We start from the raw sequence: 26,694 nt of genomic DNA on the forward strand, positions 1-26,694 counted from the left end.
CACACACAAAATAAAAGAAATTAAAAAAAATCACAGGTATAAATGGACTAGGCACTAAGTTTTTAGAGATGACATCAAAACCAAATAAAAACAAAGAAAATATGGATATCTTTAAGATGTAAAACTTTTGTAAGCAAAAGTTATTATAAAAATGGGAAGAACTTTAGAATATAGAAAATTTTTGAAAATCATACATCTGAACAAAAAGAATACATAAAGAATCATTGCAAATCAACAATAAAAAGTCAAACTTTTAAAAATTGGAAAACAATTTGATGTGGGGTTCTTCTCTGTATGCTGTGAATACCATTGGTTAATAAAGAAGCTGCTTTGGGACTATTGCAACACAGAATAGAGCAAGGTGGGAATTCCAAGCAGATAGAGGAGGAGAGAGGCAGAGTCAGAGAGAAGCCATGTAGTTGCAGCAAGAGACAGAAGCTGGACGCCAGACAGAGCCTCACCAGTAGGCCAAATGGGTTAATTTAAGATATAAGAGCCAGCTATAAATATTTATAAGTTAATAATAATAATAATAATCTTATTATTAAGTAGTATTTTAATTAATACAGTTTCTATGTGTTTATTTCAGGTCTGGGTGACTGGGAATGAACAAGCGGCCTCTGCCAACAATCCAAATGGCCATTTCTCCAAAAAAGATGCATGATTGCCTTGAGAACTCATGAATAACAGCAATCAACCATCCAGAAACAAGACCCAAAGCACACCAATCACCACTCCTCACCTGTTAGGAAGGTTTTAACCAATGATAAACAACAAGTATTGACCATGATGCAGAGACACTGGAACATCACATTCTGGGGTGTGAAACAGCACACCTACTTCAGTAAATGGTCTAGCTGTACCTCAAATGAGTAGACATAGACACACTGGACCGAACAATGCCACTCCAAGTTTAGACTTATAGAATTAAAGTACTGTCTGTACAAACGTTTGTCCAGACACACACAAAGCGGCATCCTTCACAACAAAAAAACAAATATAAAACAGTTCCCGTAGCAACCAAGTGATGCACAGCTAAAGGGTGATGTGACACAGAATGTCATAGACAGGGACATAGATGAGACAGACGGAGCTATGAAGAAAACTAGACTGTGTGTGCCTGGGGCCTGGGACAGGAGAAGGGTGGGGGAGTACTTAGGAAATGGGAAGTGATTATTAGTGGGTGCAGAGGCTTTGGAATAACAAAAATGTTAAAAATTGATTGTGACAATCGTCCACAATTATGGAACTATACTAGCACCCACCACATTGTAAGTTTCAAATACAAGAGTCACTGTGAGCCATATCTCCAAATAACAATGAGACCAATGCCTAGAATTTGAGTCTGAACTCTACATTTCCCAAATGAGAGACATTCGTTGAGTTGCTTAACTGCTGTCATTCCTCAACTATCAGTAAAAGAGTGAAATTAAACAGCACCAATTTCTAATGTTGTTTCAAAACTAAATTAACATCTGTAAAGTGATTAGAAAAGTATGTGACCCAATCCCATCTGTGTGGTAACTAAAGTAACTTCATATCCATTTATTAAATACTTACCATATTAGTGTGCTAATAATGACTGCTACCACAAATTAGCACACAAAGCAATTTATTCTCTCAAAGGACTTGAAGTCTGGGGATAGGGATATAGCTCAGTAGGTAAGAGTGTTCGCTGTGAGAGCATGAGGACCTGTGTTCAAACCTACAGCACCCATGTAAACAGTCAGGCATAGCTGGGAATGCCTGTCTTGAGCAGCAGAAACAGGTGGATGTAGACAGCAGATTGGCCTACCAGCAAGTAAGCTTCTGGTTCAGCCAGAGACCCTGCCTTAATAAACATGGTGGACAGATTTTGAGGAAGGCATTAACATCATTTCGGGCATCAACCTACACTCATACATGTGCAAACACATGTACACTACACACACATACACACACACTAACATGCTCTCAAACTTAGTGAATGCATGTGCACTATAATTTCACATGGAGGAAAATTATAACTGGAGATGAATTACAACATAATTAAAGAAATTAAACTGATTAATATCAATTTTATATTTTAAAAATAATAAATTACATTTATAAGTATTCACAGGTTTATAAAAACTCATCATGTTTATTTACAAGGATATTTCAGATATTATAAAACTATATTCTCTAACTATTAAGAAGCAAATGAAAAATTAATAATAATCTAAACAAAAAAAGGAATCATTTAGTCTTAAAACATATTACCATGGGTTAAGGAGGTAATAAAGATACAGTATCAAACTACTTATAAACTACAAAGTTGTTTTAAAAATGAGTTGGATGTCTTCATAAAAATAGTACAAAATATTATGAAAACACTAGGAAGATATTCCACAAAACTACTGAAAGTATGGCAGAAGATTAAATATCTTTAGGTGATGGATCACTCACATAAATTAAATTAAAAACATAAAATGCAAACTAGTAATAAATGACAAAGACTGTAGACATTATGCAAAAGACGAAACATACTGTGTGAAGAGAACCATAAAGACTCCTAGTAACTAAAAAAGTTACAAAGACTTTTAAAGTTGATACAATTAGTTTTAACCAATTATGAGCACTGTTGGGAATGCCAGAATACAGGGAACTGCAGGGGAACCCAAGGGCTCATGCCTTGGGAACTAACTTGACCTTGGGGAACCAACTTGACCTTGGGATGGTAACTTAGCAACGGTGACAGAAAACTTCAAAAAATATTTACGGGTTTTAAACCAGTAATCCTATTTCTAGGATTCCATCCTCAGAGTGCACCCCTACTTACAGGGAAGAAGCTCCTGCACAGCCGTGTATTAGGGGCATTGCAAAAGATGGAAATGGTTAAATCTACTTGACTGTGAAAGGTGCACTACAAATGGAAAATACCTGTGATTCACGCGCTGCCTAAAGCCAGACTTTAAAACTGTACACAGCCTGGTGATCATGTCACTATCATTTTCATTCAAGGTAGTACTCGGGAAAGGTGAATGAGGGGGCAGACCCCCCTCCCAGCTCTCGAGGCCCTCTCCTCCCCCTAATCAGGGTTACATGGAGTTCTCACGGTATGCACTGGACCACTGGCATCCCCGTGGACACAGAGGAACTGTACACACACTCTGTGTGAGGCCAAGAGAAATATCTCTGAAATGATTCCTTGAATTTCAACCACAAAAAATAATTCCTTACATTCCTTCATCTTCTACTTCCTTGTACTCTACCTCAAGGGCATGAGTCCTTTTTCCTCCCATTTTGTTTTGAATGTCATTGTTACTTATTTTCTCCTTTTATAAAGCATTTTTCCTTGCCAGGCTTGGTGGCACATGCCCATATTCCAACACCAGGGGTTTGAGGCAATAGGATCCCAGGCCTTACGTGTGTGTGTGTGTGTGTGTGTGTAAAAGACATTTTGTCTAGGTCAAAAAACTATTATATAAAACTATAAAAATTTCAAAAATAAACAAAGGAAACACCTCTTCATGTTGATCAAGTTCTATAATTTGGTCTCTAAAGTACCTTGATAGTACAGAATCAGAAAAGTATAAGCCGTGTGCCCATCAGACAGCATCTTCCTCAGCTTCACCTCTCCAACAATGGTTTCTGCTTAGAATCCCCTCAATTCCCAAACCTAAAGAAATCCCAGCATTCCTCTCTGAATCTACTTTCCTACCTTTGCAACTGGGACCCTTCCCACAGACCACGCCCAGTGTCCAAACCCTGGGTCTCTGTAGCCCCCACCTTCCCTGAGAAAAGTTGAGACTAGGGGCTGGAGAGATGGCTCAGCTGTTAGGAGCATGTCCTTTCCTGCAGAGGACCTGTGTTCTGCTCCCAGCACCTATGTCAGTGGCTCACAACTGCCTGAATCCCCCAGCTTCAAGTCATCCAATACCTCTGGCCTCTATGGGCATCTGCAGTAACATGCATATACCCACACAAACACACACATACATGCAACTAAAAGTAACAAACCTTTTAAACGCAAAAATACTTATGCGCTCTAACAGAAGGCCTTTTTGTTCTGTAGTAGATTGTGTGCTGAAAAGGCGGGCTTGTTTCTAAGTTATAGCAAACTCGAGGCTGAACATCCTGTCGTAGGGTATATATTTTTCTGAAAGTAAAAATGAATTCGACTTCCCATTATCCTGAATGGCTTGGTTACTCAGTGGCTCTCCACGGCAGCTCGGAGAGTATGGGGTGAAGGAGGGGTGAAGGGTGGACCCATGGGTACCAAATAAGCCCCAAGACTAAGAGATGACCTTCTGACACAGTCAGTCAGATTGCTATGGAGGTCAGCATCACACCTGGCCTGTGTGAGGATTGTAGGGCCTCAGCCACACCCCAAAGCTTCTGAAGGGGTCTGAATTTTATTATCTTCAAAGATACATATGCATGTTGAAGTCTAAAAGCTTCAATCCCAGAAATATGCACGCATGCACACACGCACACACGGAGGCACACAACTAAGCTCATGCCTCTCCCTCTCCCTTCCGTCAAATCGTCAAGATGCCTGACGATTCTTCACCACAAGGGCTACCCTCAGTTCTGGCCTCTCTCTAAAATATCTGAAGGAATAAACTCTACATAATTTCCCACAGGCCTTGCCATCACCCCGCACAGGCCGAGCCCAGCACACCTGAATTAAATTCTCTCTTGGTCATAACTACTGATTAGAATAGAGAAGCTACTGTAAAACCACAGAGGAGGAAAAGACGCTTTGGACAATTAAGAGCAATTCGAATTGCAATCGCTGTTGCCAGATGTATCTCATCACTTCCTCTGTTGCTACGGAGGGAAATCATGATAAAGGACATCATTTAATGTGCAGCTGATCACTCTGTAAATGTTTACTTAATTGCATGGTTGGTTATCCCTAACTCTCTACAATTGTTAGGACTGGCCACAACAATGGTCAAGACTCCCCGCAACTCTGCCTTCGAATCTCCAGGACAGGAAGCAAATAGGTCCTGCTCGGAAGGTGGAAACGAGAGGGAGATTTTCACTCCACAGGGCAGGCTGCAGCTTTAGTTAGAAGAAAACTTCCCTCGGCGTTATTGACTGGGAAGGAAGGGGCTTTCTGTGGGCGCTGCACTTCACTTAACCTTGTTAAGGCCAACTGAAAGCAGCCCATTGAGAAGTGTTCTGAGAAGTCATCACTCCGAGTTGTGTTCCTCATGTCCCTGCCATCGGACTGCTCTTGTGGCTCTCAGGAGGTGAGGGACTCGTCTGCTAGTTCAGGCTTTATAGACTGACCACTTGGCCAAAAATGATCCTTCTGCCTCTTACCAGCTGGGTGACTCTGACTGAGTGACTTCCTTCCATAAGGGTGACAAACATAAATCAAGACCAAAGAGTTGATGAGATGATTAGATGAGACGACATACATAAAACATTACAATGCCTGGCACTTAATAATCAATGCGAGCTATTATTAGCACTCGACAGAGTCTGGCTTCCATTAGAATTGGTTTCATATGTCTCCCTTCCCTGCTACATCATGTGCAGACTGTTTATATCCCAAGGAGCTGGCACAGGTACTTACAAATGGCAGACAAACACTATTTGTCAAATCGCTTTGAAGGTACGCCAGGAAGAGGAAAAGAGGGGTGTTGGGAACAAACAGTGTACATTATGATTTTACCCAGGGCCAGGCTCGGCAGTGTTTGCATTTCTTTCATTACCATAACACACTGCCTCAGACAGCAAGGGTTCTAGAAAGCAGGACTAGAGAGGCACTATCAAATCAGGTGTTTTGTTCAGAGACAGCAAAGGTATGCTAGGAGATATCCTAAAAATCTCCACTTTGGTGTCTAGCTGATTAGGGATAGAGACTGAAGTTCATCCAGAGCTCTACTGGATGCTTTGGCATGAAGTCACATCGCCAATTAAGACCATCAACCTAGAGGAAGTTGGCATTTTGTTTTTCTGAGTATCTACCAAGAAATTTGTTTGTGGACTGGTTAGGAGTTACACGCATCATGGGGTGGGGGGTGAGCCATACTACAAACTCTAAGGTCCCTTGTAAACCCTTTGGGCTCTTGAGTGGATACCAACTACAATAACAATAGCTTATTAGATACTGGCTGAAAGCCCACTAAGGAGCTCAAGGTGCTTGTGGCTAACAAGAACTTCTAGACTTGCCTGTGAAGCCCCACCCTCTAGACGAAACTAGCATCTTCTCTGAAAGGCTAATTACCAAGTCCAAGGACTTCTTCTTGTGGCTTATGAGCACCAAGCTGATTCATAATAAGGACATCAGAGACCTGTGTGTGGACCTCGTGTGGTGAAACTGCTAGCCCAGCCACAGGCCGCTGACTGCCTTGTGGCTCTTACTGAGTCAGTACCTAGGCTCAGGATTCTTGCTGAGTGTCACCCAGCTCCACATCTTCTAAGGCTACTGTGTTAGCACCGCAGCTGCCTTCTGCCCTGTGGTCACGACTGAGGCCTCTCTCCCACCATTCTGCCTGCATGGACAACAAAGTGACCATGACTTTTAAGGCTGGGGGGGAAAAGGTGCGCTGGATATCATACATTCAAAGATGAATATAGACGTTATCATTTGGGGCTGGAAAATGACAGAGATAAGGAAAACAGGTGGGTATAATAAGTGCCATCTTAAACATTAAAGGTGAGGTGTTGTAGAAACATCCAAGGCAGGTGCTGATCTAGGTGAAAGTGTGGAAGAGGCTTAATGAGAGAGCAATACTCAAGAAAAATCTAGGAGTAACAGCCACAGTCCGCATTTATTGAGTACATGGTCTACATAAGGAACTTCGTATAGATCGTTCTTCTGTCCTTACAACCCTCCGAGGCAGGTTTATTCTCCTCAATTCATAGGTGAGAAACTGAGGCTCACAGTAAAAATGATGGCACTGGAATTCAAACAGAGGGGAGTTGGCTCCAGGATAAGGAAGAAAAGTGGTCAGATATGCTTTCAAGATAGAGGAAAGTGCAGGCCGGGCGGGAGGAAATACCAGTTCCCCAGGGAACTGAAAGTGGCTGGTGAGGGCTTCTTGGGGGTGGGGACATGTTCAGAAGAGAAACCAGAAGTAGAGGAACTCTCCTCAGATCTAGACTTTTTGACAGATAGACATTTGAGTCCCGCCTCCGAGCTCAGATTCTCCCCCTAAAGGCCACACATAATAAGGATGTCTGCCTCTCCCCCATGAAGAATTACCATTAACACCAACTGAAACTGGCGGTGGAAACTTGATTGCAAAATACGAATTCTTTGACAGACTAGAATTACTAACTCTTCCCCAGTGGCTTCAGAGATCCACAAGCCTAGAACCCAGTGATCCAGACTGTGTCCAAGAGAGCCCTCTGAACAGAGCGGCAGCGTGGAGTAGACAGTAGTCGTCCCCTGGCCCCCTGCATCCAAGCTTACCACTGCCTAAGCACAGAATGCCTGCCTGCATTCACAGGTGTCACTTCCTAAGTACCGGATCACAAGGTGAGCTGCCCTCTTCGTTCCTCAGGAAACAGACACGATATGGATAGCACTTACCTTATATGGATGAGAGAGATGCATAGCAGGAATGCATGGTAAAGGGGACACGGGTCCGAGCACAGTGTAAAGACTTAGGAAACCCACACAGCTGTCCTCTACTTTAATTAGGAAGAAATCTGTTTGCTATTCTCCAGTCCCTTCTGCAACCTATGTGACAGAAACCTGTGAGCATATTAGAAGCTGGCGATGAAGTGGGTTTGCGACCCTACATTCCCCCTTTGTTCCTGGCTCCCCAGAACTGGCAAGCAGCTGGCTCTCCGTCCTGGCAGAAAATGCCCAAAAGAGGTAAAAAGGCAGAGACTGCACACCATTTGTGCAAACCAGTCTGCCGTTGTAGTTTCCTAGACAAAATCTAATGTGGTCAGTCAGATACGACCTGCTCTTTTTGGAGGATCTCTTCCTTTTCCTCCCTCCAGCCCTCTCCCTCGCGGGGACAAGCGCACTCCCCCACATAGCTCAAGAAGTTTGCAGCCTTTTTTACAAGGCATACTCTAGGGTCCTGTTGTGACAGTCTCTTGCCACATTAACTTGCCTGTCCAACTCCCGGCAGAGAAGGAGCAGGAGCCTTTGCTAATGTCCCAGAAGTAAGAACGCAGGAAATTCGAACAAAACAAATCTACACGCAGAACCCAGCATCTGCTAACCAGGGACTCAAACCGAGACGAGATGACTCCAGACTGTAGATGAAACAGCTGTCTCTTTAGGTACCGGAGGATTGAAAAACAGTTACTTGCCGCTAAGAAGGGGGAAAAAAAAGCAGATCTGCATACCAATTAATTATGAATATTCATCAAGAGCCAGCCTGCACGGCAGCCCCAGAGCTCTGCTTTCCAAAGCTCCCTCCGCCTCGCTCAGGAGGAGAGTGGGAAAGTTCATTCAGGCGCATTGCCTATGCCTCTTTCAAGAACTTGCTCTGGAATTGGGCTTTTTTCCCCTGAAGGGTTTGGATCAAATCAGTTCTGGTCTTACCCTTTATATCTTCCATAAGGGGCAGCTTTTTGTTTTCTTCCTCTTTCCTCGTTTGTCTTGGGTGTTTTTGTTTTTGCTGCCTCTGCTTGCTGGGGTGGCTTTCTGTGAGAGAGGTACTCACGGATCAGAGATATAACAGACCCTAGGGCTTGTGGGAGGGGCTAAATTAGCCAGCCGGTTTCGGAAGGAACCTCAAAGCCTGTGTCCTTTTCATTGACTAGAAATACAGATTGGTAGAGGAGTAAGGCGGTTCGTTTCCCTAGTTACTCGAAAGCTTACTGGGGTTGTAACGGGTTGTAGTTTATTTTTTCCTGGGCTTGAAGCAGTATGTGTTCAAGGCTCTTTCCTTCCCCTTCTTCTTTTATATACCCCTCACCCTCTCTGTTACAAAAAAAAAAAAAGAAAATCTGTTTTTCTCTCTAATTTTTTTTTCTGCAAGAGGAAAAATAACAACAACAAAACTCTGTATCTGTAATTACGAAGCCAAATAATTAGAAACCTGTGCCCTTGATAGTCAAGGCCAAGCAAACTGCTCACCACTGCCACCTCCCAAGTGACAAAAATCACCCACCTTTCCCAACTTTGACTCCCTACCTCCAAAGTCTTAAAACATGGATAGCCACTCCCAGACTTTGCATGGTGACCCAAATATAGGCGAGAGGCTGACCAAATAAATTTGAAACTATCTATGAACTTGTTTTGAAATGAAGAAAAGGGCTAGGCCTCAGGGAAGAAGGTAAGTCTTCAACCCCAAAGTCACTGGACAGTTGCTCCTTTGAGTTATGTGTTAGCATTTGAGGCTTAAAGGAGACCTCAGGCATCCCATCAAAACAAGACAGCAAGAAACTAAACCACCTGCTTATTCACAAGCCACAGAGCATGGAGTCCAGTTTCTCCTGTTTGCCATCACGCACTCAACACTAGCTCCTCCCACAGTGCAGGTACTCAGTTAAACACGGAGTACCAGCTGATTTGTGAACAGCAGCAATGCAGGACCGCAGACACCGCCTTCGGATTCCTGGCTCATGTTTGCTTTTGGTTTTGCTTTTTTTTCTGTATTTCTTTTATAGCAGAGAGGTCGTGTTTGAAGCTAATTATACCACAAAACATAGTTCTACACAAAAGTCTTTTCTTGGTGACCACGGAAGACTGCTTTGATGGCAATACATTCTCTTCTACACTTTCAGTCTGCTACACTATTTTACTTCAGATAATAAGGGGGCAGGGTTGACTTTTCAGTTTAGATGTTTTGTACAGGGCAGTGTCTGCCACACAGCATGTGCTCAGGGAATTCTGGGTACTTAGATAAATCCAGAACTGTATCACAAGACTCTCTGTGTCTTTCTGTGCATAACTACAGGAGTTTGCATTTAGAAGAACAATTAATTACACTAAATGAAAAATCTAATGAATGCCTTCTCTAGGGCCAGTTTAACCTACATTTCTAATAATGAATATGGGTTTGCCATTTGTCCTGTAAGAGTAGCATTGTCTTAAAGTGGCATAATGGGATATTTGCAAATATCAGTAATCTTTGAGATTTTGTGATTGCATGCGTACTGCTACTATTTAGGGGACAATTAAAAAAAAAGGATACCTACAAAATAATCTGTGTCCTCCAAGACGGAAGCTAAACTACCAAAGCCAGAGAGAGAGGGGGGCATGATTAATGGAAGATCCAGAGCGCAGAAAGGGTCAGGAACTCACCCAAACCTAACAGTGAACCCTCCATTGAGGCTATGAGGTCACAGTGCTCTACTGAAAACAAATTAAAGCCAGTTGGTGGTGATGCATGCCTTTAATCCCAGGACTCAGAGACAGAGGCAAGGCAGATCTCTTGGGATTCGAGGCCAGTCTGGTCTACAGAGTGAGTTCCAAGACAGCCAGGGCTACACAGAGAAACCCTGTCTTGAAAAGTCAATCAATCAATCAATCAATCAATCAAAATGAAAAATTAAAATTCGTGTCCCACTCAGAAGCTGTCGACTAAAGATTTCTTAAAAATCTGATTCCTTCTCTTTCACTCTCTTTGGCTTGGTCAGCAACAGATGGGGCTGGGTAGATAAGAGAATCTAATATCCAACTTCTGATTCAGCCAGGAGAGGTGTTGTAATTGTATTGCTTAGCTCCTTGGTATCGGTCGGCAAAGCATGATAGGCAAGCATGTGTTATCTCACATGCAGAGGAACAGCAGCTTACAGAAGAGACGGCAGATCGAAGTGCCGTGTAAAGGCCTGAAAATTGCTTTAAAATTCAGTATTCTGTACAAAAAAAATCCATCCTTATAATTTGGGTTTGTTTTTTTTTTCCCAAAAGAAAGTAGAAAGTAAGAAAGGTGCTCAAGAAAGATGGGGGTTGCTACAGCTAAATATACCAGTCCTCCTTTTACTGATGGAATGTATTTTTAACGCATGTTCTTAGAAAAAAAGCTTGATTTTTTTCCTATACTTTCAATCTCCTACATTATGTCAGTCCCTCCCTTAGCATCTAAAGTAGTTAAATAACTCCTACTCTTAACAATGAATTCTGGGACTTAATGAACATAGAGAATTCAGTTTTGCAGGATGACAACACTCTGGAGATCAGTTGTTCAAGTGCAGATGTATTTAACAAGGCATAACTATTAGCCACAGATGTTAATAGTGTACATTTTATGCTATATGTAGTTTTCCACAATTTTGGTTGTTTCTATTTATTTAAAAACAAATATGCCATCAGCCTGGTGCCTCTTTCCCTTTTCACAGATTGTGACTTTGCCTTCCCTGGGTCACCACCACTCCCTCCTAATTCCTGAGAAAGGAGTTGTGTCGGCAAAGACTGCTTGATCAATTAAAAGGCGAACTGGGATTGCTACAGTCCCAGAGGCTCAGGACCTTATCTTGAGCTAGCCACTCCTCACCCACTTGTGTGTCAGAACTGACTACCTGAGGCAAATAGATAAAAACCTTTGAAACTTAGCAGACCACTAGCTTCCACCAATCCAGAGATGATTTTACAGTTACATAAGAGAGGGGGAGGGAGGCTGTTCTAGAATCTCAAGATGCTGTCTGATGGCATTCTTAGCTTAGAGTTGGTAGAAGCTAGCGCCCCTAGCGCCCACTAAGTTAGTAGATTTCAAAGGATTTTAGCTATTTGTTACAGGTTGTTAGTTCTGACACTCAGATGGGCAAGGAGTGGCTTCAAAGAGCTAATTACCCAAAAGAAGGTAATTGGCCTCTGGACCTGTAACATTCTAATGTCTCCATAATGGTGCAGTTTTAGCAGTTTGTGGACACAGCCTCTTTAAGGAATTCTCCTTTATACAACCTACCATCAAGGCTGTGATCTGCACTATTATTCTCCAATAATGAACCAGACTCTCTGGAAAGACATCTGAGCCCAAGTCTAAGGCAGAAAGCATATGAGAATATAAGTCTGAAGCATTTTGTAATATGAGAAAACAGGACTGCTATCCAAAACAGCTAGGGCCACACCAGAATGAGGGGCCAATCCCAGGTAGATGGCATTAGTCAAAGTGGGAAAAGTTGAAGCAGAAATCGAAATAATAACCACAATGGGTTGAAACTCATAAGATATGTGACATGGATGGGCAGTGTTTATAATGGGTGGAAATCAACACTCCACCACCTAGGTTGCACAACCTGTACCAGACAACCCAATGGCTCATGAGGAAAGTTCTCTTTCAAGGCTTACAGAGAAGAAAGGAACACCACTGGCAGCCTTTGCTTGTCACTGTTTCGCTAACAACTGATTACACCATGTGTTTATGGAATAATCATCAGTGCTGTCTGCATCACAAAAGGAGGTACAACACATCATTATGTACTTTCTGATGAACGCATAGACCATCTTGTCTGAAGCTGTTGTGTAAAAGAAGGGGGGGGGGAATGGAGGAAAGGAAAGAAGGAGGAGGAGTTTCTAGGCCTAAATACCATTTCAAAGGAAATATTTGACACAGAACAACAGAACACATCAGGACGCTCTAGAGAGGGAGGTGTGGTGGCGCACTCCTATAATCCCAGCACTCAGAGGCCATCCTAGAATATACAGCACAACTTCTTAAAAAAAAATCAAGAGAGTTGAATATTTGAACGATTGGCTATTTTGTATTATTATTATTTTTCATTTTTAAGCATAATATTGTCACGGCTATAATTTTAAGTCTATCCGTTGGAGATACATGATGAAATGCGCACAGATGAGCTATTAAAAGAGGAAATGAAGTAGTATCTTCTCTATAATTTAAACATTTGGAACTTCCTGAAATAAAAGGTTAAAAAGTGATTCTAGACGAAGAGTGGACGCTTGGTGCGGGAGAATTGTCTGTATTCTGTCAATCATATTTTAATAAAACACTGATTGGCCAGGCAGGCAGTATAGGCGGGAAAGCCAGACAGGAAGTAGGGGTGGAGCAAAGAGACTGGGAGTATTCTGGGAAAACAGGAAGCTCCCTCCGCAGTTCTGCCCAGACCATCGGAGAGGAAAGATGTAAGCTGCCCCGCTGGAAAAGGTACTGAGCCATGTGCTAATGTAGATGAGGATAATGGGGTAACATAAGTTATAAGAGCTAACAAGAAGCCTGACCTAATGGGCCAATCAGCTTTATAACTTATAGAGATCTCTGTGCGATTGATTTTCTCTGGGAGTTGCCGGTTGTGGGGTACTGGGCGGGACAGAAACCCCAACAAGCCAGCCCCCTCATGTTACAGATACTGAATTCATGATGTACACTGGCTACAAGGTGGAACTGAGGCTGAGAGCTTGGTCGGTGTTTGCTGAGTCTGTATCCATATGCTACAATAGCTTGGGGTTCAGGGTAGCAGTGTTCAACTGTGGTAAGGTTCTGCCTAAAAAACTGTAATCTGGCAAGTTGATCATTATAAAACAAGTCAAGCCTGGCAAGATAACACTGGCATTTAATCTCAGCACTCAGGAGACAGAGGCAGACAAATCTCTGTGAGTTCAAGGCCAGCCTAGTCTACACAACAAACTTGATGATAGCCAAGGCTACATAGAGAGACCATGTCTCACAAAAACAAAAACAAAACAACAACAGAGCAAAAAATAAATAAATAAAAAATACCAGGTCAAGCATGTCCCTAAATGGTCAGATGGAAGAGATCATTTGCAAGAAAAATAAAAGTGATTGATCAATAAGCTGATCAAACCTGTAAAGAACACCAGTGTAAGCAAGATAGACAGATTCACCGAGCAATTTGTCTGTAGAACAAAACTGAGAAGCAATATCACATCTCCTTTTATTTTGATGTGACAGAAGTCAGAAAGGACTATACACTCCGTCCAATGTACAGCATGCAGTGCGGCTCTCTATATACCCAGTAGTGATCAGGCAGAAGCTACACTCATCAGACTGAGTGTTGATGAAGTGTCTGCATCCCTAGGGCAGGGGGAGGGGAAGGAGCTGGTTGAATTGCATGGACAATGGGCATTCTGGTCTCCATATTGTTTCTAAGCCTCCATTAAGACAGTAGTCCTTTGATAAAACTCATGAAAAGAGGTACTCGGGTTTTATGCATCATAAATAAATGCCCAGGGTAACTATTGTATAAATGGCTCACTCTGCCAGTTCCAAGAACGCCTGCATTTATCCATTCAGCTTTTGTTATGAATGAATAAACTGAAACACTCTTTGTAATATTTCAATGTTCAAAATGTTATGTTCCTTTGGTACTTTTTAAATAGCATGATGTAACGAAGGGGTCTTTGTTTAGTTTGGGATTTTTTGTTTTTTATTTGTTTGTTTTGTTTTGTTTTGTTTTTACAAGATGTGGTCTCACTGTGAAGCTCAAGCTGGTTTTGAACCTGTAGCAACCCTCCAGCCTCAACCTCCCAAAGGCTAGCATTTTTTAGGAGTGAACACCATGCCCTGTTTAAGGTAAAAAGAATATGAAAATAATGGGTTTTTATGGGACTCCTAACAGTGGTAGTGGGAGGGTGTTTCTGACTCTTGCCTGCACTTGGACCCTTGTCCTACTGGGTTACTTCGTCCAGCCTTGATATGAGGGTTTGTGCCTAGTCTTATTATAACTTGTTAGGGCATGTTCAGTTGATATTCCTGGGAGACCTGTTTTTGTTTGTGTAAAGGAAAAGGAGGAGGAGTGGATCTGGGGGAAAGGGGAGGTGGGAGGAGGGAGACTGAGAGGAGTAGAGGGCAGGGAAACTGCAGGTGGGATGTAATGGATGAGAGAAGAATTAAAAATGGGTTTTTATCACTGGTAACAATGCCAAAAAAACAGTGAGTCAAAGTACTCTCCAAATTGGGGGGGAATATACATTATAAAACAATTAAAAATCTAGTCTTGAGATTTTGTTAATTTTCACCAGAAGATGGACGTTACAAAATAATCCCACATTATCTTAGAACTGTGTATAATAAAGGGTTATTTATTTAGGGGTAGACCCACAGATTACAGTCCTCTGCATGGATGTGCACGGAATGAGTGGAGTGCACGTTATGTCATCGTCATTTATAGTACAAGAGGCCATGCACAGGGGGGCTGGTATCTTAAAGGCTACTGCTGCAAGAGTTTCTACAGCACCTCCCCTTTTGTTTAACTTAAAAAAGTTCTAAGCCTAATACAAAACTATATATAATAAGAACAAATATCAAGTATAAAAATTAAAATTACAACCAGCATAAACAATATTAATCAAAAAACATATGCTAAATGTTTCAATAATCATTCTACCCTAATAAGTATAAGTCTTATATTAGAAATGGTGTGGCTAAATCATAAGAGGAAAGTAATTTTGACTATTTAATCTTCAACCCCATCAAAGGCTGAAAAGGGAGATAATATTACTTGAGTAGACAGGAAGTACAATCAAGCAGTTTCCAAAATGTGCAGTAGATGACAGAGACAACTGGGTAATCACCCAAAGTCTCATTTGCAATGTTGAAGTAACCAACATTGGCTAAGGCCTATAATAACCATTTTCCAAGACAGGAAAAATTTTAGAACCATCCTACCTTGTCTTGGCAAGGTTTGGCAGTCTTTTTTCTTGTATCCTGCTTGTCCTGTCCAAACATCATGTATTTTGTCAGTGGTCGTGGCATGGGCAGTTCCTTGCCCAAAGGCCAGTTTTGACAAGAAGAAAACAAGATCAAAGTGTAGTGTGTTCGGCACTCAACCTTCTCTTGGGAATAGATCAGTGCTGTCAAGAGCAATCGAGTCTCACATCAACAGAACCCTAAGTTATTTTAATGCCATATTCTGCAGCTCTTTGAAGTGGTTGAAGATTACCTATCTATGCAGAATACAATCTCTATGTATCTAAAGAACCTGATTAGTCTAACTATAAGTATGACAAACATGAATGACTATGACCTATAATACTTAATACCTATATAACTTAAAGAATAAGACTTCATATTAGAATATTAAGCAATCTGAAAATATTTAAAGTTTAAAACCTTAATCTATCAAATTACTATAAAGACAGCAAATACATCAGTATGGCCTGAGACTCTTGGAAAGGGAGAATGACTTAAATAGGTGAGCGAGAATTTGTGTGTATGGGGCTTCTTGTTTTGGTACAACTGGGAATTGATCCTTAGACATAACAAAAGATTTTTAGTACCACAACAATATTCTATATGATATTGTAATGCTATCTGCACAGCAATATACATTTGTCAAAACCTAGAAAACTTTATCACACAAAGAATGAACTTTAATATTTATTTTTTTTTAAAAATTCAACAGGTCAAGGGATCCCAAAACAAAGTGTAGGTTGTGGTTTTTAAAAAAGTGTCTGATTGTGTTTAAAGTGTGGGACCAACCTCACTGAATGGCTGGGAGGAAAAAGGGCCCTGGCTTAAATCAGTCTGGAGCTGAGTGGCAGCCATCAGACAAGGGGGGCAGAAAGACCACTCACTGCTCATACTACTGGAATCAAACAAGGAGGAGAAGAATGGGCAGCAGGAAGCAGGTCTCTCTGGGTAGCAGCTTTGGGGCAATTTAAACAAGGAGAGGCTACTCTAACGATACACGTGACAACAGACTGGAATCAGAGTCATATGAGTTCATGTTCAGTTGAATACAGATACATGTGGACAAAGACAGCAATATTTATCGCTGCACAGAGATACTGGGCTGAGAATACACACGTATTTCTTCACGTCATCAGCTGACAGCATCAGCGAACAGAGATGCCTCAATAGCAACAAGCTTTTCCCTCTAAAGTCATTCTCCAATCCCTTTACCTCTAAAGTCATTCTCCAATCCCAGGAACCAAAATTATTCTGAGAAATAACTGCCTCTAGGGCTGGTACAAGCAAATGATGAGGCTGAAGTATCTCAGAGTGCCACAAGGTGGGTTTTTATTTTAAAATTTATTTTTTATTTTATGTGAATGAATGTTTTGCCTGCTTGTGTCTACACAAAGTCCAGAAAACGGTTTTAGCCTGTTGTGAGCCATTTCATGGGTGCTGGGAATTGAACCTGGGTCTTCTGAAAGAGCAGTCAATGTTCTTAACCATTGGGCTATCTCTCCAGTCCCAAAGTGATTTTTGAAAACTGTTTTTTAAAGCTTGCAAAGATAGGCACATCAAAATGAAAACAGAGCCCTGTTGAAGACCTTCTAATCCAAGCAACAAAACAGATTCTATTATACTACAAAGTAAGTATCCATGAGACTTTATTATATAGACTATTTATTAAATAGATAAATTTTTAAATAAGTAAATGGGAGAAAAGAAGCAAATTTCTGTTCAGTAGAACTCAAAAACCTTCACAGAGGTATTCTGCTACCCAGGAGACAAGCAAAACCCCTTGCGTGTGGCATGTACTTCGTTACTTCTTTCCAAAGAGTACACCATAGAGAGGAAGTAAGAAGGAAAATCAGCAGCGATAGTGACGAGTCCTGCTATACACACAATCAGGATGATGTCCCCAAATGGAACTTTATCTCGATGGTCTTCCTTCCAAAGCTACTTAACCCCAGGCTAACCATGAGAAAGATGACACAGCTATCCCCGACCGAGGGACACTCATGTCATATCCTGACCAGACTTACTTCAGACTCTCAAGGTCATCAAAAATAAAGTCTGAGAAATCTTAGCAGCTATGAGTAGCCTAAAAAACATGAGGATTAAAAATAATATGTGACATCTGGGGGGAAAAAGCTAAGGGAATATGAATAAAATCTTGTGTTAGATTTTTCTATCTCTGTGACCAAAGAGCTCAGAGAAGCAACCTAAGGAGAAAAGATGTGTTGGGGTTCAGGGACCCAGAGTTTTCAGTCCACGAACCACCATTGATTCTGAGTATGTGGTGAAGCTGAGCATTAGCAAAGTGGAGGTGAATGCAGAGTAGTATGTCTCATGAGAGGAAGCAGAGAAGTAGCAAGGACTGGGGCCGGGATCACTGGGTGAGTCTGTGAAGGACATCCCATAGTCAAGCCACAACAGATTCAGACTTTAGTTTTAAGAATGTTATCAGGGCCAGTCAGAAACTCAGCAAGCCAAAGCGCCTGCCATCAAGTCTGACAACCTGAGTTCTGACCCTGAGAACCGCATGGTGGAAGGAGAAAACTAACACACACACACACACACACACACACACACACACACACATGCACACACACACACAGTAAAAATTAGTAATAAGTGATTATAGTAATGCACATATTTATCCCAGCACTCAAGAGGCAGAAACAGTGGATCTCTGAGCTCGAGGCCAGACTGATGTATAGAGCAAGTTCCAGGACAATCCAGAGCTACACAAAGAAACCCTGTCTCAAACAAACAAACAAACAAACAAACAAAAATGTTAGTTCATTAATTGACAAACATGATATTCTAACGTAAGGCGGCGTTAAAACTAGGGGGAGCCACAGTGTGCAGCGTATGAGAACCATCTGTACTACTGTGACTTTTCTGCAAACTGAAGATTAATCTAAAATTGAAGTTTTACTTACAAATGTATCAAATCCAACACGGTATAAAAGTTCAGATGCAACTTTTGTACTGAAGTCCGCCGCTGAAGCACATTTTTATGGAAGTGACTGCTAAGTGGCCATGGTTTTGCAAAAGCGTCTGTTACACATGATTTCTTGTTCAAACAGAACCCATTGTATCCACATTCAGCAAAGCAAAGCAAACTTGGGCTGTGTGCCAAAACAGGCAAGTAGCCTGTTATCCTCAATGTGATAGTGCTATTCAAATCTTTCCATTCCATGACACACAATATTCCCTTTGGTCAGGGCAAGGAAAGCGCTCTAAGTTGATTCTTCACTGGCTGGAAAAGTTTCCAAATGCGAGTCTCTAGGGAGACGTCAGAAACTCACACTGGGGGAGAGCAGGAAGGAGAAGATTGCTAGTCTAGGCCTTGAAGGAAAAAAAAAAAAGGGAAGGAAAAGGCTTGGGCTTCCCCAGACAGGCTAAATTATATGGGAACGTTGCCAGAAAACTGAGCGTTCTGAGAGGCAGGAAAGCTGGTTTCACCACACTCACCAGGCCCTAGCTGCCAGAGGACTAGACTTTCCATGCAGTCAGGATCCCAAAGTGCAGAAGTCTGTCTTCTCACACTCCTGGGAGGCAGTGGAAAGTTCTAAAGACCATGAGACCCTTGAGTGCTGATGACCTCACAAGTGGGGTTCACACACCCAGCTCCTAAAGACAATAGCTTCAGGCCAGGCTCCAGCTGGACGCTTGTCACTTCTAAGGCCTCCACCTTTGCAGAGATCAGCCAAGGGTGACAAGCCATGGAGACAATGCCAGAATAAGGCCCCCTGTTTCCCTCTATATTAGGGCCAGCAGAGCCTAAGGAAATGGGGGGGACAGGAAAAGATAACACAATTTTCAGACTTCTGAGACTATGTTTACAGACGTGTGGATTTTTCACTTAGCCCATGGGGTTATTCCAGCTCATCCTTCAAGGTCTCGTTCAAGCCATAAATCTTTCAAGTCTCCCAGCATCTCCCTCTCCTTCCAATTCTAAGATTATAATTAACTTCTCTTGAGTTCCAAGCAGCTTGTCCCTTCTTTAACGCCATGCATACCTAGCGTTACATAAGTAATATTTTCATGCGTACAACCCAGAGTGTATTTTGGAGTTCTGGAACCTGAATGAATTCGACTTCCTACACCCCACGGCACTTAGTCTAGCGTTTTGTATATGAACTGAATGTTAGATTGGTATTGGTGGAGGTGATAAGGTAATAACCGAAAAAGGAGGACCCCCCCCCCAACAGAAGCAGGTTGTCTTTCAATCATAACAATGAAAGCCAGCAATCTCTCCCCGGGAGTGGAAACTATGCGCCAGGATGCAGGGGGGTTGGGAGCTTTTTAGGGCAGAAAAGAGAATTTTGGGGTAGAAGATTCCATCGGCAAGTCTCTTCCCTGCTGTTTCAATGTTGTAAACGCCAATGGTGGTTGGTATGTTGATCTTTTTATCAGGAGTTCATGGATCCTGACAACTTGCAGTCAGTTGAATTTCCTGTCTGGAGTTCCAGGCTTTAGGTAGTCAGTCCTTTACTTAATATCGGACCTTCATTGGCTACTCTGATCTCTTTGAAATTTGCAGTAGGGACAACAAGTTGTAAATCAGAGTTTACGCTTCTAGCTAGCCACTCAAACAGTCAGGAGGTCGTCATGGCTATGGGCAGCCTGCCTGTAACAAGTCTTAGCTGAGGTGAGAAGAAATTAGTTTTCCCCTCTTGCCCACAGACTCAAGCCTGTCTCTGTCCAGTTTTGCCCGTGTTGACTCACGTTTCCAATAGCTCCTCAGACGCCGGCTGACTGACGCACCTGGCTTTAGTGAGGAGAAGCTGTGGTTTCAAAGTCTTTGGAAAGTGACTGCTGGGCTGAGCAAGCACGGGGGCCTCAGCCCGGTAGCCTCAGCTTGGCACTGGAGTTCTTCACACCTGTTGGTCTCGGATTTGCCTATCATCATATGTGTTAATACCTGATATCCTCTGGGGAAAAGATAGAGTCTATTCTTACCTGAACCCTTAGCATTTGGAAACCCAGGTGGGCACAGGTAACAATTTGAAAAAATTCTAATTAGGCCATTACGTTAGCATAAATATTGCAGGAGTTGATGCAAAGTAATGGCTTGCTCTCTTCCGTGCAGAGTCTTGCCCTAATGCGCACATTTCAACACACATTCTTGAACACCGACCATGTGCAGAGAACTTTTCTGAGCCTAGGATCCACTTCTGACCTCCGGTCTCCTTCATTTTCTGTCTTCTTCTATTGCCATACTCCAGAAGTCCCAGGTCTTGCTAATCGCGTCCACGGGTCTTCAGTTTTGAGTAACTATGAGGATGGGATTCAGAGCCTTCAGATACCACAGCGTGACAGGCTTGTGAGCTCAGCATTTCTCCTGCCCATGTGACCGCCTCTCATACTTACAAGTCTCCCGCTCTATCACAAGGATCCCCTTCACTTCCTCACTTCACTGAAGACCCACATTGGACCTGGACCAGAAAGGAAGTGTGACTAATAGGTCCAAACATGCCATCTAGATGATATTACCAAATAAGATATAGGGAGAAACACCAAGACAGAAAAGAGAGTTAGAAACTCGGATGGGATGAGTAACTGGGACTAGGGTCATGGCTGAGGAATAGAGATCTTGCCTAAGATGAGCAAGGACTTGGCTCCCATTCCCAGCATCACAGAAACAAGAGATTAAAAATAATAATAATAAAATTATTTTTTAAAATTGCTGTTCTGTGGTCTTTGCTACTTGTAATAAAATTCAATTCCAAGTATAAATTGCAAAACAATTCTTTACAATGAATTTCGGAATGTACACATCATCTAAACATTAAGAAAATTTTTAAAATTTAATAACCAAATTTTCTCCCCCCCAAAAGCTGTCATATTTTAAAATTAGCCTCCCAAGTGTACCCTTGCAGAGATACTCAGTGTGTTCTACGTGGCACTAACCCAATGTGAAAAGACTTACGTATGAGATCACCGCTGAACAGACCTCACTACTCTGCTAGATGAGCCCACAAGAGCTCAGCTGTTCACCACTAGGTACCAAGCCCCTCAAAGATCCTGCACGTCATCAGACGGCAGCAAGTACTGGCTAAAAGGAAGTGCTCAAGTCCTTGATTCTGGTTTCTCCCTTACGTCACTTTTCACATCTCAAGGCCCCTACTTTTCTTACTATGGTAAAGACTGGCTTAGTTCACGTAGACTCAGGGAGGACATCTTCCATGCAGAAACACTACTTTTGGTAAATACTTAGGATATGTAAACAAAGTTGTACACCCAGAATTGCCCCCAAAGATGCGTGGAATTACCTGAAATAACTATCTGGAGAGAGCTAAGAGAATTCAACTTTATATTTTTGCATCTGTCAGTCATGTATCCAAGAGTAAAAGTTGAAGATAAATTCCTAGGCACTTCCCTGTGTGCACAAGTAAAGAATGCTCTCCCAACCTGAGGCCTAACTGCTCATAAGTGATGAAGGCCAAATCAGGCAAACACAACCAGGAGACAGTATGGGGTCAGAGAAACAGTGGAGTCCTGAGGCGGTGTGGGTGCGATACAAGTGTGTGGTGGGTAGCCTTGTAATTAGTGTAATGGCACTGCTATCTTTTATGTGGGTGGAAGTTTGAAGAAGAAATCGCCCCTCCCACACACACAAGCTTGCAGCCACTCTGGTTATAGTGAGTACCAAGCCAACCCGTCTTAAGAACAACCACAAACCACCGTATATATTTGCACATTAATGAATGACTTCTTAAAGTGGCCGGCCATGCTTATGTTGTTCTTTGCTCTCACCTCAAACTTCCCTTCACTCCTACCCACCCTTCTATTACTGCCAGACCCCAAGTTCCACAAGGAAAGGCCGGTTTATTATTTCTGCTGCATCCTCTAAGATGCCCCAACTCTCAGCACTGCACATCCTTCTCAGGGGTCCCTCCAAAACTCCATAAAAAGTCTTTTTGCCGAATGTAAATTTGGTCACAGCAATACCAAAGATGGCAGATGAGGCAGCCTGGGGTAGAAGAACACTGCTGTCCTGAGAAGCGCGGGCTGTCACGGAAGATCTGGACTGCAGACAAACTAAGCACCTTTGCCTCCGAGAAGAGCGCAAGCAGGACCAGAGCAGCTCTTCCCTCACAGCAGTCTCTACGCCTGAGGAAAACCCACAGGCAATCCCTTACTACTTCTTCTGACGTCATGGTTACAACCACATTACAATGTCGCTGCCCCGACTCCTGTTGCTTCCAAGTATTTGGTTAGCCTACAGTACCTCCATAGTTCAGCCTCTCAAAGGGACCTCTGTGGAAGAAGCAGGTGCTCAGTGCTGTTAGCCTCACCTTCCTGACTGAAAAGGATGCACAGTGATAGTACATAAAGATTCCACCACCCTTTTGTCCCACGGCTGTGCTCACAAAGGCAGTGAATTGCTCTCCAGTTAACAACTGTGTGTTCATGAAGAACTCCATTGCCCAAGAGACTCAAGGGGAGGGAGAAAGGTTCCCAGAGTCCAGCAGCATGGCTGTAAGGACGCAGTTGTGTGGGAACAGCTGTGGCTTTGGTGTTGAGGTAGACGTCTCCGCAGCCTACCTTGAGGCTTAGGTGTGAGCACTGTGTGCCAAGCTCAGGAGGCACTGGAAGAGGTGTGGGGGAATGAGCGGGGGAGGAAGGCGAACACAGAAGCAGACAGCTGAATGCCCCTAAGTTCAGCCTTGACAAGGACCCTGGGGAGGGGGAAGAACAAGGCTACTGGTGTTTCAAACCAAAGGAAGAGAAGTGGAGGCTTTGGTCTGCTAATTCACCTGCGCCACTGCCACACGGACCTTCTCTGGACGGACTGGTGCCTGTTAACCTGCCCTGTGCATGGACTCAGTATGGTTTTGTGACTGGAAAGAAAGCTTGGGAGGAAAAATGTCAGATGTATTCAAAAGGAGTTACCCTCACGCATAAGGAGCGGAGCAGAGAGGTTAGGTATGTGAGTCAGGGAGTCACAAGGTCAACAGCTGAAGGAGCTGAAGAATGAAGGCCAGAGCTCACACTCTTCCCTGCCTTGACACATTTCATCTGACTGGCCAACCGGGACACCCAACAAGGTGGAAGAAGACAGTGAGCAGCAAATACCCAGGGCTTCCGCATTCAGACATTGCCACGCTTCAACATTTAAAACCTCAAATAGCTCTGTGTGGCTATACAGATGTTATGTTTAGGTGTTAGCTAAAACCAGTGAAACCGGAAAGGAACTTGGAAGCGTTACCTGGCAGTCTAAGCAAATGGAAGAAAAAATTCTAAATAGAAATTTGCATTCTAGCTCTGGCTTGAACTAGTTGTTAAAATTGCTAGTTGGGTAAATCCTTGAATGTTTTCTTACTCTTCTAACGGGGTAGGTCCTGTTGACCTAAAGAAACTATTGTGATCCAGGTCTGGTGACACCCGCCCACAATCCTAGCACTCTGGTAACTGCAGGAGGGTCAAGGTTCTGAGACCAACAGGCACTGTATGGTGAAACAGAGGGGGTTGGGTGGGCTGCAACACCATAGCAGCCGCAGTTGTGAAAATCGAGGGTGCAATATTGGTATTCTCTTGCAGTTCTAGGAGCAAATCCGATTTTAAATGCGTTTAAGAAACAAATAAGACAATTTTTCCCACTGCTTCTTTAGAATGACATTTACATAAATATTTACCATCACCAAAGGGAGGATTTATTGATAATTATTTTATTTCCACTAATCCCCCCTCTCCAATAAAAATGAATTTATATTCTATTTATACTCCTCGCAGGAAATATGGCTCAAGACAGAGCACCGCCCATCTGCCCTAGAAAGCCCTCCTGCATTCCATCTCACAGGGGAGCTGGCAGGGTGGGGGTGTGGGGGTGGGGGTGCGAGAGGGTGGGGGGGCTCAGGGAATGACAACATAAGCCTAATTACATGTCAGCTTTTAACAGATTCATGCATTATTTCTCTAGGTTTTTCTTTCTTTCTTCCTTTTCTTTCTTTCTTTCTTTCTTTCTTTCTTTCTTTCTTTCTTCCTTTCTTTCTTTCTTCCTTTCTTCCTTTCAACATGGTGATTTGCTTCAGCCACCACAACATAAGCCAGTTTTTGTTTCCTTCTATTTCTTACAGGGTGCTTGTTTTTTCAACCACTTCCTCTTAGGCCTAAACTCCACCCTGACAGCCCGGTGGCAGCCTCCAGTCCTGGTCCCTTCTTTCACCTCCCTTTTAGTGGGAAGAGCACAGCAATGACAGCAGCGGTAGCGTTCCTAAGAAATACTCGACAGACCATCACCTGTGTTTCCATAACCAAAGCCGGTGAATTAGCAAAATTATCATTTCTCTATGGAGATGCCGAGGTTTCTGCCTTGCTACAGATTGAGAACGAGGGCACAGTAAGCGTGAATCAGCCTTAGCTCACACCCGGTGTGGCAGTTCTCAAAAGAAGCTTTGGGAAAGGGAGACACCTTGTAAATGTGCCGCCTCTGAGTAAACAAGCATCTACCATTCCTATTCATCCTAGACAAAGCAGAGGAAGGTGGAGACTTGACGTCATTACAAAACACAACCTCTCCTAAGCAAAGGTCCTAACACAAAGGTGCCATTCTCTCTGCTGGCTCCATTGTTTCAAGTCTCCCGCAGTGGGTGGGGAGCAGGAAGACTTAGAATGGAGGGAAGGAAAGGGGCTGCCCTTTTCAGTAAAGCAAGTCTACTGGGCTTTGGTTATCTCTGCGTCTCACTGTGACACATTATCACACCATCTTGAGGAAGCAATGGAAGTTGCCCTCCTGAACTCTGTGGAGGAGCAACAGATGCAGCAGCTCCAGCCTGACAGCCCAGCAAAGCAGATTCCCAGTTACACTGCTGGAAGGGGCTTTTGAAAACCTCCAGGCAAGCCAGGTGTGGATAATCTTAGCACGCAGGAAGTGAAGGCAGGAGGGTCAGGACTTCCAGGACATCACCTTGTGAGTTCCAGGCCAGCCTGGGCTACATGAGACCCTGCCTGAAAACAAAACCAAAACCATGGTTTAGGGAGACTGAGTCTGAGGCTAACTTGAGATTAACCTGGGTTCTATAGGAAAGTCTATAAAATGTCTCCAGTGAGGAGGAAGAGGAGGAGAAAAGTCATTTGACAGAGATCATTTTCAGAGCCCATGGCATGCTTCTCTGTAGATTACTGGTGGGAACAGTATTGTAAGGGCTACAATTAAAATAGATGTTTAGCCAGGCCATGGTGGCACATGCCTTTAATCCCTGCACTAGGGAGGCAGAGGCAGGCAGGTCTCTGTAAATTTAAAGCCAGCCTGGTCTACAGAGCAAGTTTCAGCAAAGCTAAGGCTGTTACACAGAAAAACCCTGTCTAGAAAAACCAAATTAAATTAATATATATATATATATATATATATATATATATATTTAAAAGAGAGAAAAAGATTGAAAATCCAAGTAATATGGAAGAAATTCAGTACTTAGCCTTACAAGGCTATTAGTTTCATATTCTCAAACTAGATTGCTCCAAATCACAAACCTAAAACTAAGATTAACTAACTAACATGAAGATTTAATTTCACCTGGGTTAAAGAAACTGAAACTTGCACAGAATGTCTAGGTGAATATTCTGATGTTTATATAACTACCATATCAAATATGAAAGCTTCCACTTGGTTAGACTTTTACAATCAGACTGCCAGAAACAACCACGTAAGTGGGAGATATTATTTTAGTATCTTTTTGAGGATGTTGCTAAGAGAACCTCTATCAAAATAGAAGTCTACCATTTGTCTGTTTTCATCTTTTAAACATTTATTTATGCATATGAGTGATCTATTTGCATGTGTGCCTCCATGACAGAACAGGGCATCAGATCCCACGATAGAGACACCATGTGGTTGTTGTGAATTGAAGTCAGAACCCCTGTAAGAGCAGCCAGTGCTCTTAACCACTAAGCCATTGTTTGCCTGGGGGTTTCACTCCAGCTCCTGGCATAAGCCCCCTCCTTTGGGAGTTACCTCAGTTCAAACTCCACCTCTGATAAAGCCCACCAAATGGTATCCCCTCTCCTGGGCAGGTCAAGACCACTCCCACAGGCTATTTAAACTGCCCCCCAGAGAATACACATGTGATCTCCAGGTTTCATGTGGTCTCCCTCCCCCTCTCTCTCTCTTGCTCTCCACATTTCCCCGGGGCCATCAGGGAGGACTCCATTAAACATGGGCATCTTTTATTCAGTCTGATTCAGTCTGATTGGA

General features: G+C 42.8%; 1 protein-coding gene and 1 long non-coding RNA gene across 3 annotated transcripts in view; one reads left to right on the forward strand and one right to left on the reverse strand.

Annotated features, from left to right (window-relative positions):
• Entpd1 (ectonucleoside triphosphate diphosphohydrolase 1) overlaps window positions 1-26,694 on the reverse strand; it is a 118,612-nt gene that overhangs the window by 75,562 nt on the left and 16,356 nt on the right. Inside the window, exon 1 of one of the 2 annotated variants that reach the window (XM_048452850.3) lies at window positions 8,489-8,647. The exons of the other annotated variant lie outside the window; for it this stretch is intronic. Coding sequence (XP_048308807.1) covers window positions 8,489-8,504 — 16 coding nt within the window. The 5' untranslated portion in view covers window positions 8,505-8,647. Of the gene's footprint in view, window positions 1-8,488; window positions 8,648-26,694 lie in introns of those variants that run through there. 2 annotated transcript variants of the gene reach the window in all.
• On the forward strand, window positions 12,801-21,180 carry LOC125412215 (uncharacterized). Its single transcript, XR_015738341.1, has 3 exons — window positions 12,801-12,998; window positions 14,275-14,384; window positions 20,723-21,180. It is a non-coding gene; the product is annotated as an uncharacterized LOC125412215 (long non-coding RNA).

Source organism: Myodes glareolus, chromosome 7 (genome assembly GCF_982192425.1).
Source record: "Myodes glareolus chromosome 7, mMyoGla1.1, whole genome shotgun sequence".
NCBI lineage: Eukaryota > Metazoa > Chordata > Mammalia > Rodentia > Cricetidae > Myodes > Myodes glareolus.